We start from the raw sequence: 14660 nt of genomic DNA, 5'->3' as shown, positions 1-14660 counted from the left end.
GGTTTATCTATAAATGTATAATATGAATGAGGGAGTAAAATTTTAAAGTTAATATTAATTTTGGATCAAATCTAATTCATCCAAAAACTAATTCAAGAGGAGAATTGGTTATGACTCATATAAGGAACACATTATCCTTTTTTCGACCTATATGAAATTCAAAATATCTTTACATATTTAATATAATTATTTTATTTAATTACCGTAAAAAATCAATTAAATATATAAACCTAAATGAATAAAAATTAAGAAAAAAATGTACAGACATCTATACATTGTTAAAGTTTTGACATAGAAATTGAAAGAAAATCAGCCGAAGTTTGACTACGTCACAAACACATAAATGTAAATTAATTATTTTTAAAATTGTAAACTAGAAGTATTTGAAATGATATGGTCATAAATAAATACAAAATTTATTACTAATCATTTTCATTATAATAAATTAAATTAAATTTCAGATTTTTTTAATTTGATGATATTTTTATTTTCTTATCTTAAAACATATTAATTTGAAGAGTCAATTAAATTAAATCCAAATATTAAAATGTAGATTAGTGAAATTAATTAAGTATTAGTCGAGCCCAATTTATTAATTTGTAGTGGCGAAAATAATATGAGGTCAATAGCGTGACCCATTCTTTTTTTTTTTTGTTTTTTTTCTTTTTAGCAAGAACAAATTGACCTTTTCTTTTTTCAGAAAATTTTTTTTAGCAAAGTTGTCAGAAAAATTGACCCATTCAATTATCTCCAAATAGTATTATTGATAAATTCTCGTTAAACTTAATTTGTATATTTAATAAATTAAAAATCAAAAGATATATTAATATGTGAATTTTAAGTGGATGCCATCCATTAAATACAAATTAAAAAAAATAAAACTCACTAAATATGGCATTTATAATTTATTAAGATATACTCTCACGTATAGGTAAGAATTAGTAAATCTCAACTGAGCCTTGAGTCCATGCAAATTCAAGTATGTTGAATTTGAATGTCAAATGGTACAGGAATATATAAATTGGTCTGTGCTGCTTGCTGCTGCTGCGTGCCATGGGAAAGTAAATAACACTTTCAAGGGAGCTTTGTTTCTTTTCCAATACTCAACAGAAACTTCTTCTTCACTGTCATGCAATGATTTCCACAACTAGCTTTGCCCTTATTCTTTATCTTCTAATATTATTCATCTCTCTTGCCAGTTCCCAGCAGCTCTTTTGCTACATAACAGGAAACTTCACAACAAACAGCACCTATGCCCAGAATCGTGGCCTCCTCCTCTCTTCTCTTTCTTCAAATATCAAAAAAAATGGCAGCTTCTACGCTACCTCAGTTGGCCAAGACAGCGATAAGGTATACGGTCTTGTGCTTTGCAGAGCAGATTCTTCTTCAGAAGCTTGTTCCATTTGTGTCGATTATGGGATTCAAAATCTCATATCAAACTGCCCTAACCAGAAAGAAGCAATTTCATGGGGAGGGGGTAGCGATCTTCTTCCCTGCATTATTCGATATGCTAATCGCAATATCTTTGGAAGAGCTGAGCTAGAACCTTCCAACGCTGGATTCAATTCACGAAACCTTCCATCAAATATTACGCAGTTTAGTGAAATCTGGAGCAGTTTGATGGAACGAGTTGGAACAAGAGCTTCCATGGGGTCTTCAGAGATTAAGTTCGCAACTGGAGAAGCCAATTATTCAACAGGTCTTCATGAAACCATATATGTAATGATGCAGTGTACGCCTGATATCTCCCAGAGTTATTGTAGTTATTGCCTACAACAAGCTGTGGATAAATATACAGATTGTTGCTCAGGAAAGAAAGGAGGTTATATTCTAAAACCAAGCTGCTGGTTCCGGTGGGATCTCTTCCCCTTCAACGCATCGGCTGCTGCTGCTGATGCTCCACCTTCACCTTCACCTCCACCTCCACCTCCACCTCCGCCTTCACCTACGACAACAATTGCAAAAGGTAATACCTTGATGAAATGATTTATCTTGCGCTTTCATGAATTGTTCATTCTTACAATGAATTTTAGTTGCAGTGATCGAAGTTTTCAGATGAAGTTTGAGACTTTTGAACGTCTACATTAACTGAATAAGCTTTTGGGTTGAGCAGATAATGGAGGCATCAAGTCCGATACTGTCGTCATTATAGCTGTTCCTGTGGTCAGCTTTCTGTTACTTATTACTTTCACGTACATCCTTTTCAGGAGAAGGAAACAAAGGCACCGGAGCATGCGTATGTTTTTACTTAATTTTTAATCTTTGGCTGCATTCAGTACTTATTAATTTTTCAATCCAATTTTTAAAAATTTATTAATTAATCATTCTATTAATTTTAAAAGATAAATATTACAGAAAGATTTAAAATACTCAATATAATTTTTAAATTTTTAAGATATTTTAAAATATTTTTCAAATTTAAAAAATTAACTAACAAATATTGGCATATTATAGAGTGTTTCTCTATTTAATTGTTTCCAATCACGACAAGGATACTATGCTAATTATTGCAATCTAAATACGAAGTTGGTCAGTATAAATTTTGATACTTTGTTTTGTAAAAATTATATCATGCAAAACGGTTAGGTGGCCTTTTTTTATTTATTTATTTATTAAGTTTAGATTGATTCTTATGATTATTTGTTAATTAAATAATACAATATTTTAAATGTAATTAAAATTATTTTATTTCTAATTTTAAATATTTATCATCAATCTATTTAACTATATTTAATTTTATAAATGTGTTTCTGAATAATTAACATATTTATTTGAAAAAATTATTATTTTTAGATATAAGGTAATTAACGAATTCTTCTCTCTATTTTTAGAATCTAAAACTTTTATTTTTAAAATTTAATTCTGTAAAAATTAGAGATTTTTCATTAAAATTAAAATTTACTCCGTAAAAAATTGCTATTAATGACAGAAAAAATGACCTAAAATTTTCATTTTTAAAATTTAATTTCATCAAAATTAGAGATTTTTCGTTAAAATTAAAGGCCACTCTGTAAAAAATGCTGTTAGTGACAGAAAAAATAACCGAATTACCCTTTCTAAAACTCAACACTTTAATTTTTGAAATTTAATTTTTATAAATTTATAAATCTCTCAAATAATTGAAAGAAAACATACGTTGTCGTTCCTAAGATATTACATAATTAATAGATTTGTCCCTCTATTTTTTTAATTCAACACTTTAGTCTCTAAATTTTAATTTTAGGAAGAAAATCTCAAATTCAATCTCCATAAACAAATAAAAACTTCAATAAATTTAAAATTCAAATTCAGTAAAGATAAAAAAATCAAAATATATAAAATTTAAATTATTAAAAATAAAAAGTTAAAACTCAATAAAAATTATTTTGTGATGTCGATCACTGCTCGCCATTTGAAAAATTCATTAAAACGTCTCTAACATTTTAAAAAGTCTACTAGTTAGTCTTTTCACTAATTTTAGTTAAGTATTATAAAAAAAAAATTAAAATACTCCTAATTTGGAGAGACTAATTAGTAAACTTTTTAATAATTTGAGAGATCAACTACAATTTTTTTCTAAATTATAAGGACTAAATAGTAAAATATTTAGTGATAAAATTAATAGAGTAACTAATTAGTAGATTTTTTAAAATGTTAAGAATATTTTAATATATTTTTTAAATTTAAAAAATTAAATAATGAATTTTTTCATATTATAAAAACTAAATAGTAATTTTTTTATTTTATTATTAATAATAATATTTTTGAAATTATATTTATTTTTTTTAATTAAGTAAAAATTATTCCCTTAATAAAATTTTTTTATAGAAATAATTTAAATTTTGATGGAAGTATATTTTAAGAATGAAAGTATTAGATTTTAAAAATAGGAGGATAAATTTATTAATTATGTTATATTTTAAAAATTAAAAAATAATTTTTCCTATTTATTTTTATAAGTGTATATATATATATATATATATATATATATATATATATATATATATATTTTAATTATCAAGTGTTGTTTTTTTAATAAGTTGGCGAGTGGGAGAGTGAATCTCTCTCTATTCGGTTGGTTTCAAGGTGGCATTGACATCGGCTGCGCATAGCTAGGTTGACCACTATCTTAATAACAATCAGACTTTTATGCTAATATCTTAATAGAAGATTGATGAAATCAACGTGTTTATATATTTATTTTTTTTGCCTGAGCGATAGTGTTGACTTTTCATACAATGTCAGTGTTTTTTTTTTTTTTTTTTTTTTTTTTATAATTATCAAAAGTAAGAATTGTACATCACAGAAACAAAAATTACTTAAGCACATCGATTAACTTGTTCCGTCATGAAGATGTTTCTGAAGGAAACGATGAAAGTGCGCCTACCGTTGAATCCTTGCAATTCGACATTGAGACTATAAGGGTGGCAACAAGTAATTTCTCTGATGATAATAAGCTTGGCGAAGGTGGATTCGGCACCGTTTATAAGGTAATTAAATATTATATCATTTCTTAAAGTTGAACCAAGATTTTCAAACTCCTTGAATACCACTTGATATAATTAATTAAATATCTTCTCTTTTACTCCTTTCAGGGTAGACTTCCTGATGGACCAGACATAGCCGTGAAGAGGTGGTCAAGAAATTCTAGACAAGGAGAAGTTGAATTTAAAAATGAGGTCCGATTAGTTGCCATGCTTCAACACAGAAACTTGGTTAGGCTTCTAGGTTTCTGCCTACAAGAAAGGGAGAAGCTTCTCATCTATGAGTTTGTTCCCAACTCAAGCCTTGACCGTTACATTTTTGGTATAATTAGTTCCTGCTCTCAACTTCAACCATGCTCTTTTTATATATATTATTTGGTAATTTTTCGCTAATTAACTTCAGAAACTTATTTGTAAATACGTAGATTTGAATAGGCGACTGTTGCTCGATTGGAATAAAAGATACAAAATCATAAAAGGCGTAGCTCGAGGAATGCTTTACCTTCATCAAGATTCTCGTACACGGATTATTCATCGTGATCTTAAAGCTAGTAACATTTTGTTAGATGAACAAATGAATCCTAAAATTTCAGATTTTGGAACAGCAAGATTGTTTGCAATGGACCAATCTCAAGATTCTACACGTAGAATTGTGGGAACCTAGTAAGTACATAAGCATCAAATTAACTAGCCATATAGCTAGGCATGATCAAAAGCTTAATCAGTGCTTATCTTCACTAATGATTGTACATATTCAGTGGATATATGCCTCCAGAATATGCAATGCACGGACGGTTCTCAGTGAAATCTGATGTATTTAGCTTCGGTGTGCTTGTATTGGAAATTATGAGTGGTCAAAAAGCTGCTTGTTTCCAAAACGAAGAGATGGATGAAAACCTCCTTACCTATGTGTGTATTCATCTTTAATTTTTTTTTTTTTGAAGTTATTTAAATCAATGATTCTGTGGGATGTTTAAGGTCTAGCTAGCTAAGTTTGAATTTTGTTTTTGCACGCATGGAGAAATTGGAATGAAGGAACGCCTTTAAATCTGATAGATGCTATTCCATTAAGCGATGGTTCGAGAAACGAAATGATAAGATGTATCCATATTGGGTTACTGTGTATTCAAGAAGAACCGACGAGGAGACCCACCATGGATTCTGTTATTCTTATGCTTAGCAGTCACTCTCTATCTCTCCCACAGCCCGATAGAGTTGCATATTTACTGTACAGTACCGTAGACGAAGAACGACGAACACCACCTAATCAAGAAATAAATGTGGTAAATCAATCAATAAACGAGGCTTCATTTAGTGAACAAAGTCCTCGATGATAATTGGACATGATAAAGAATGCAAAATTTTCCCTTTTTTTTTTTTTTTTGCTTTTTTTGAGGTGGAATTTCACTCATAACACTAAATTTGTTGGTGAAATTCAGCATTGTCCTGTCCTGGCTTGTTTTATCTGTGTAGTAATTAATAGTTGTAGCTTGCTCCAATCACACACATTTGATCTCATAATCACTGGATATCATCTAGAAAAATTGATGTACTTATAAAAATTCCATATCTAATTTTCCATGTTCTTGATATTCTTAAATATTAAACGGATAATTGCATATATAATTAATTTTGTAATTCCGATTGAATATTTATTGGCCCTCTAATAGAACAACCGGCTATCTAGCAAGTTTCTTCACCCGGTAAACCTTTTAATAACATATAAAATGTATGCCCATGAGATGAGAATACGTGTACCCAATTTTTTGAGTATGATTCTAGAGATTCAATTATCTTAACCGGGCTCCATGATGAATAACCTCTTGAAGTCGACCTAACCTAATATCATCAATTCCAATCTGGTCGTTTTCACTGGACGGCTGTTCGGTCTCCACTTATTAAATTTATTTATATTTAACTCACTTTAAACGTTGTCTTAAAAGAACGAGTGTTTAAAACATTTATAAAAAGCGTATCTTTAAATTGGATTCAATACACTTCTCACGTCTAAAATTTTAAAACATGATATATTTATGAGAAGTTCAATATAAATAGGAAAGTTTTAATACCATTTTAAATTTAATAAAGAGCTAACTTACCACAAAAATTAAATAAAAAAAAGGGATGTCTACATATCTTTTAACAGGTAAATTATCTCATGTCCACTAATTTTCTTATAATATTTTAAATGGGTGTATGATGAGGATTATGATATAATGTGTATGTCAAGGAAAACATGATTTCAAATTGATTAAATATTTATGAGTTCAATATCTTTTATTAATGAATCGTATGAAAAGTGTATAAAAAATGCAATGATATTTTCAAAAGAGATAACGGCCAAGTGTATTAGATACCGTCACGAGTATACATACCTGTGCCAAATAAAAATAAGAACAAACTTCCAAACTATAAAGAAATATTATTTGTCCGTCTATGACTTGAGTACCTTAGCCGCTGTAAAGCATGTTACCAAGCTCTATCACACCCATTTACTATATTCTGACTATTGGTTTGAGTTCATTTAATCTTTTAGAATTTTATCAAATACGTTAGGTATCAGTCTTGTAACTCCTGAATCTCATATTCACTATTTTATACATATATTTAAAATAAATAAAATATTTTTAAAAAAAAATATAATTAAGATAAAATTATTTTAAACAAAATATATAAACTTATCTCAATTTTTTTTTAATTCATTAAAAGTTGTCTTGTTGAAAGTGTATTAAAAAATTAATTATATTATATTTGGTCTACAGACTTGGAACGTGAGCAGATCAAACATGATTAATAATGAAAATAATTCACAAAAATATATACTTAATATTAGTTAGGCCTAATTTATTTGGAGTGGAGAAAATAATATGAGGCGGTCAACCCATTCTTTTTCTTTTCTTTTAACCAACAATAAATTGGCCCATTCAATTATTCCCAAATACTAAGTACAATTCACGTCTAATCAACTATAAATTAAATATCACAATAATATATGGATTTTATTATATTTTAAATAATTTTAATTTAATTTTAAATAATATATTAATTTTAAATTAAATAAATATATAAATCCGAATACTTACAAATATTTTCCTCCTAAGAGCTCAAACTTCTGAATTAATCCAAATAATACTTTAGATTTAAAGAATATAAATAATTTTGTAACTCAAATCACTTAATAGTCTAAGATAAGTAATCAATCTTAAAGTTTAACAATGAGAAATTATATACATATATATATATATATATATACTTTATTATGCTAGAACAAAACAATATATGCAGGGAAAGTAAGTCAGGATCTAAAATAAGTATATAGGTAAATTCCATAAATAAAATTACTGACCTGTTGAAATGCAGAATCGTTCACTAATCTTCTTTCTTATTTTACAAACAGAACATCGAATTTCTTGTTTCACGAATGGAACATCGATCAAATATGTTTATCTTTCTGTGGAACAATTTTGAAATCTTCTGTTGTTGACCATTTGTTAAAACCATAAATTAATTTTGTGTGTGCAGACTTATGTGTGAAAAGAACAATGGAAAAACTACGTTTAAAATAACCTTTTTTTCTCCTCTTTCGAGAACTGAACGATCGTAAATCTGATTGCTTAACGCGTCTGTTTATATTTTTAAAAACTAAAAAGATAAATTTTTTTAAATAAATATCAAACAATATTTCACACTAATCCTATTAACACAAGCACAACAAGGACTATAGGAATAAAATTAATTAGACTATTAGTTATAATACAAATCTATATGGAACCAATATATTTTGATTGAACTCTTTATTAATTTTACTATTCTATCACATAATAATTTTTGTTCCCATTTTAAGATTACATATATTGTTATATTAAATAAATTATTGACAATTTATTTAAATAATAATATTTATATCTTTAAGATTGTTGTTTAACTTATTTCATGTGTCGGATAAAAATCTACCTGTAAGGTTTACACAATGAAACCTTATAACCTTACATAAAGTGCATCGTCAATCTCTAGACCAAGACATGGATTCCATCATTAATTAATATTTCACAAATACAAATTGCATTTTTCCAATTCATTGAGTATTATTGTCCCGATAGTTGAAACTCACTTTTTAATGAATCAAAGTACAAGTCAACATATATTTTCTCATATTAATTAAATCAAGATTCTGAATATAAATCTTATTTCTAATGTCCTAGAGAATATATTTTAATAGTTAGTATAAAACATGCATTCTCTACTTGGTCCAGCTAGATACATACATACAAAATGTACTAATATAATTATTATGTAAATATGTTGAACAACTTATTTATTTAATGCAAATATTCAATTAAATACATAGAAATAATTGTTCACATAATGACATTAAAACTATACTATCACATTTGCATAGTTAATAATATATCTCTATCAATCTCCCACTTAGACTCATAACCATGCATCTATTATTTTAACTCGCATTCCTTCTACATGATTGTTAAAAGTCTTTGCTGGTAAGCTCTTTGTAAAAGGATCTGCCAGGTTGTTTTTCCAATACAAACTACATCACCACCACATCACCCCTCTAAACTATGTCTTGTTTCAAGTGATATTTTTTATCAATGTGTTTTGCCCTTTTATGGCTCTGTGGCTCATTTGAGTTCGTAATCGTCCTGCTATTATCACAGTAAAGTGTAATAGGGGATTAAACTGATGAAGCCACACCTAAATCCAGAAGGAAATTTCTAAGCCATATTGCTTCCTTGGCTACCTCAGAGGTTGCCACATACTCATCTTTCATGGTAGAGTCAGCAACACAAGTTTGCTTAATACTCCTCCAACTAATGGCTCCACCTCCCAAGATAAAAACATATCCAAAGGTAGATTTTTTAGAGTCCTTATCAGACTGAAAGTCTAAAACTGTATACCCAATGGGTATAAGATCTTCTGACTAGAAAACCAACATATAATCTCTAGTCCTTTTTAAGTACTTGATTATATGTTTAATTGCAGTCCAATGTTTTCACCCAGGGTTAGACTGAAATATGCTAACCATGCCAACAACAAAATAGATATCAAGTTTAGTACACAACATTGCATACATGAGGCTTCCTATTGCAGAAGCATAAGGAACTGCCTTCATGCTCTCTATCTCTTCAGATGTCATAGGACATTGATCCTTAGATAGAGTGATTCCATGTCTGAAAGGAACAACACCCTTCTTGGAATCCTGCATGCTGAAACGAGTAAGGATAATATCAATATAAAGTGCCTGTGACAAGCCAATCATCCTTTCCTTGCGATCTCGCATAAGCTTGATCCCAAGAATATGAGGAGCTTCACCCAAGTCCTTCATATCAAAACGCTCAGACAACCAGTCCTTGATAGAAGTTAACATACTAACACAATTTCCTATAAGCAGAATATCATCCACATGTAATACTAAAAACACAACTTTCTTACCAGTCCACTTCTTATATACACAAGACTCGTCATGACATTAATCAAAAACAAAAGTTTTGATTGACTGGTCAAAACAAGTGTTCCAAGACCTAGATGCATGTTTAAGTCCATAAATAGACCTATAATAAATGCTCTTGGCCATTAGTTGTGAAACCCTTTGGTTGCTTCATATAGATGCATTCATCAAGACTTCCATTTAGGAAAGCTGTCTTGACATCCATCTGCCAAATTTCATAATCGAAATGAGCCGCAATGGATAGAAAAATTCTAATAGACTTAAGCACCACTACCAATGAAAAATTTTCCTCATAATCAATCGCTTCTTTTTGAGTGTATCCTTTCGCAATAAGCCTTACTTTATAAGTTTGCACTTTACCATCTACACCCCTCTTTTTCTTATAGATCCACTTACATCCGATGGGTTTAAGCCCTTCTGGTGGTTCTATAAGTTCTCAGACTTGATTAGAGTACATAGACTCCATCTCAGATTTCATAACTATAAGCCATTTATCAGCATATTTATTTTGTAGTGCATCGTCGTAACACACTGGTTCGATATTCACTTTTTCAAGGATTCTGTCAAAAACTTCTCCCAAAAGTGTATATCGAATCGATGTTCCTCTTATTCTCCCACTATGACGAAGTACTATAGGATGTTCAACCACACCTTCATCTTGTATATGTGGATCAACAACTGTTGCTTCAATTCCAACATGACTTTCTCTACTTTCGAGCTGTAGTGAAATGTTAGGAACTGACTATTGGGGTGGCTATTGATCTTCAAATCTACTAACATTTCTCCCACTACGACGAGGTAATGGAATGTCAGTTCCGACCAAGAATGGTTTAGGTTCATGTTTTGTTGGTAATGTTCTAATTGGTATGTTTTCTCCTCTCAATTCACGCAAGGGTAATTGGCTTTTGGGAATATGGTTTAAAATATAGTCATTCTCAAGATAATTTATATTGGTGCTAACAATGACCTTTTTATCCTTAGGACTATAAAATAAACCACCTTTCGTTTCCCTAGGATATCCAATAAAGAAACATAATTCTGATTTTGATTCCAACTTATCTGCTTTCCCTTTCAGCACATAGGCTAGGCAACCCCACATCTGAACATGTCTTAGACTAGGTTTACGCTTAGTCCACAGTTCTGTAGGAGTTAGAGGTATTGACTTAGAAGGAACTAAATTCAGAATGTATGCAGCTGTCTCAATTGCATATCCCCAGAAAGAAATTGGCAAATCTAAATAACTCATCATTAATCTAACTATTTTCATAAGCATCCTATTTCTTCTTTCTGCTACGGCATACTGGGTGTAGATAATTGTGAAGTAATTCCTTGTTATGATAAATAAGCAATGAATTCCATAGAGAGATATTCGCCTCCACGATCAGATCGTAGTGACTTGATATATTTTCCATGTCACTTCTCTGTTTTTGCCTTAAAACTCTGAATTTTTCAAAGCATTCAGACTTCCAGCGCAATAGGTAAATATACCCATCCCTTGAGTAGTCATCTGTGAAAGTCACAAAATACTCAAAACCACCCCTAGCTTGGACACTCATTGGGCCACACAAATCGGAATGAATTAATTCAAGAACATCATTAGCCCTATTACCCTTTAAGGGAAAAGGCCTCTTAGTCATTTTACCTTCTAAACAGGATTCACAGGTTGGTATTGCCTCCACTTTCAATGAACTTAAAAGTCCATCCTTGACCAACCTAGAAGTTCTAACTTAATATGACCAAGTCTTAAATGCAAAAGATAAGTGTGATTGAATTCAATAAGACATTTTTCTCTTCAATGGTACAATAACATTGTGAGATTCAGCTGCTTGCTTGTGGGAAAGAATCCCACATCGGCAAAGTACGGAAAATCAAAATTGTATATAATAGCTAGTACGAAATTACTAAATAACTTGGGTTAACAATTTTGGACTAAGTGGAATGTCGGTCCAAAAGTTATTTGGGTCAGTTTGGGCTGGGCTGTTTCAATTAGTATTATAGCCACCTTGGATCAGAAAAATTGTGTAGAGCTAGTGGACCTATGAGGAAAGGGCTACCCGTGTGAGACAAGGTGGAGCCGTCCGAGGTACTAGTGAACTACAATATCCAAGGGTTCGGTCCTGACTTAACAATTGTATCCGATTCAGTTGCGACAAGGACGTCACAAATTTAGCAGGGGAGAGTGTGAGATTCAGCTACTTGCTTGTGGGAAAGAAGTCCACATCGGCAAAGTAGGGAAAATCAAATTTGTATATAATAGCTAGCACGAAACTACTAAATAACTTGGGTTAATCAGTTTGAGCCAAGTGGAAAGTGGGTCTAAAATTTATTTGGATCAGTTTGGGCCGGACTGTTTCAAACATCAAAGTTATTTACTTCAGAATTAGTAAGTTGCAGTTCAGGCGAAACTTTAAGAATAAATAAGTCATCATTTAATGAGCTAGAACATATCATTTGTTTTCTAAATTTAATAATGACAAAATCATTATAAAATTTATTAAAACAACTCAAATATTCGTTCTTACTCAAACTAGAAACAAAAATTAAATTCCTTCTAATTGAAGGAACATACAAAAAAATCCTTCAAAAATAATGTTTTATTATTCTTAAAATTCAAGGAAACATTTTCTATAGCTAAAACGGCAACTTCAGTGCAATTTCCCAGAAAAATGCTCATTTCTCCTTCACTTAGCTGGTGTGTTGTCTGAAACCCCTGCAAAGAATTGTAGAAATGATTAGTGGCTCTTGAGTCTACACACCATTGGAGTGTAGTCAATACCGCTAAACAAGTTTCAACCACTAGAAAATAGAATAGAGATTTACCTTGCTTTTTCTTGGCTATCCAAGTTGGACATTGCTGCTTTCTGTGACCAGGTTGGTTACAGTAAAAACACTTGCCTTTGGGCTTTTTCACAGCATCATTTGTACTATTAGTTGCACCATTTGTTTTGAGTTATGCTTGTGAGTATTTTTCTTCTTCTTACCCTTTTTCTGAGCAGATGAAGAACCTCACTCAACATTAAGCACAACATGTGCAACTCCTTGATTAATAATAGTCTGAGCAGCTACCAGCTCATTCAGTAACTTAGACAAAGTAAACTCCACCTTATTCATGTTATAGTTCAAATGAAACTGCTGAAAACTGGCTAGCAGAGTGTTCAAGTCCATCTCAATTTGAGTCGCCATATCAACCTCAACAACTAGAACCTCCATGTCATTCAGAAGACTCATCATCTTCAAGACATGAGTTCTAACAGAAGTTTCTTCCTCCATTTTAGAAGTAAGAATCTCCCTAAGTGCATTTTACTCGGCTGCACTAGTTTGGTCTCCAAATATCTCATTGAGATTCTCTAAGATGTCATAAACTGTGTCCATCTTCCGATGCTGATGTTGCAAAACATTTGACATAGATGTCAAAATATAACATCGCACCATCTCATCAGCCTTAACCCATTTCTAGTAAGTTTTGGTAACCTCTTCAGAGGCACCCTCACTAGGTTTTTCAGGACACACTTGACTAAGCACAAACTTATATTCTTCAGCAGTAAGCAAAATATCCAAATTCGTTTTCCAGTCCACATAGTTAGGACCCTCAAGCTTGTTTTGGGTTAGGATATTGGCTAAGAGATTGAATGATGTCATTTCTATTATAAAATCATGTATTAAAAAAATACAGTATATCAATAATAATACTAAATTTAAATCAAAATTGTATAAAATAATAATGCCACCAAAATTCACATGTGCATCTCAACAACATTTATGAACAGTAATCTCGATGGGAGGATTCAATTAATCACATGTTATGCATACTTAAGTAAGATAAGACTGACATGTATCACTCGATGGGAGAAAACATGCCTCTTAAATATTTTTAAATCAAAATCATTACATCTAGTTCATATCCTTAATTACATTACTCAGATGGAGAGTTAAAATAATATAGACAAAACTAGAGTAGATCCAGTGATACAAAAACACATATCATCTTTCGATGGAAAAGAATATGCAAGTAATTACAACTAGCAAGTAATGAGAAATAACTAAATTTATTTTATTTTTCTTTATATATAATAATTAATAAAACATGCCATTAATATTTATAAGTGAAATACCATAACACTTAGTCCATGTCCCTAATTAAATTACTCAGATGAGAACTTAAAATAATATAGATAAAACTAAACTAGATACAGTAATACATAAACGCATATCATCTTTCGATGGAAAAGAATGTACAAGTAATCACAACTAGTAAGTAATGAAAAATCACTTAAAAATCCAAAAAAAATATTTTGCAAAATTTAAAATATTTCTATGACATTTTATAAAATTAAGAAATATTCTTAGGCCATTTTGCAACTAGGGGTGAGCAGTATCCGGTTCAAACCGAAAAAACCGACCGAATCGAACCGATTTAAAAATTTGGTTCTGTTTTTTATATATTTCGGTTCGGTTCGGTTTTTCATTTCAGAAATTTTGGTGATTTCGGTTCGGTTCGATTTTAGATTCAAAAATTTCGATTAGACCGAACCGAACCGAAATCACCTATACTACGTCGTTTTGAAATATACCTTTATAAGCATTTGCCCTAAATCTAAAAGCTGTGCCACTGAGAGTAGAGACGCAGACGCTAATCTGTAATCTCAATTCCACGCCGCCTCACCCTCCCGTCACACCTGTGCCTCTTCTCTGAGCACTGAGCTCCACCACTTCCAGCGGGTCCACCGTCCACC

General features: G+C 30.8%; 1 protein-coding gene across 1 annotated transcript; it reads left to right on the top strand.

The window, feature by feature from the left end:
* Positions 1 to 900: 900 nt before the first annotated feature.
* Positions 901 to 5797, top strand: LOC110604847 (cysteine-rich receptor-like protein kinase 11). Its single transcript, XM_043952501.1, has 7 exons — positions 901 to 1966; positions 2114 to 2236; positions 4333 to 4403; positions 4575 to 4785; positions 4889 to 5126; positions 5222 to 5378; positions 5477 to 5797. The coding sequence occupies exons 1-7, from the start codon at positions 1135 to 1137 to the stop codon at positions 5795 to 5797; spliced, it is 1953 nt and encodes a 650-aa protein (XP_043808436.1). The 5' UTR covers positions 901 to 1134.
* The last annotated feature ends 8863 nt before the right edge of the window (positions 5798 to 14660 follow it).

The sequence above is a fragment of the Manihot esculenta genome, chromosome 17 (genome assembly GCF_001659605.2).
Source record: "Manihot esculenta cultivar AM560-2 chromosome 17, M.esculenta_v8, whole genome shotgun sequence".
Classification (NCBI taxonomy): domain Eukaryota; kingdom Viridiplantae; phylum Streptophyta; class Magnoliopsida; order Malpighiales; family Euphorbiaceae; genus Manihot; species Manihot esculenta.
This window is presented reverse-complemented; position numbering and strand designations above follow the sequence as displayed.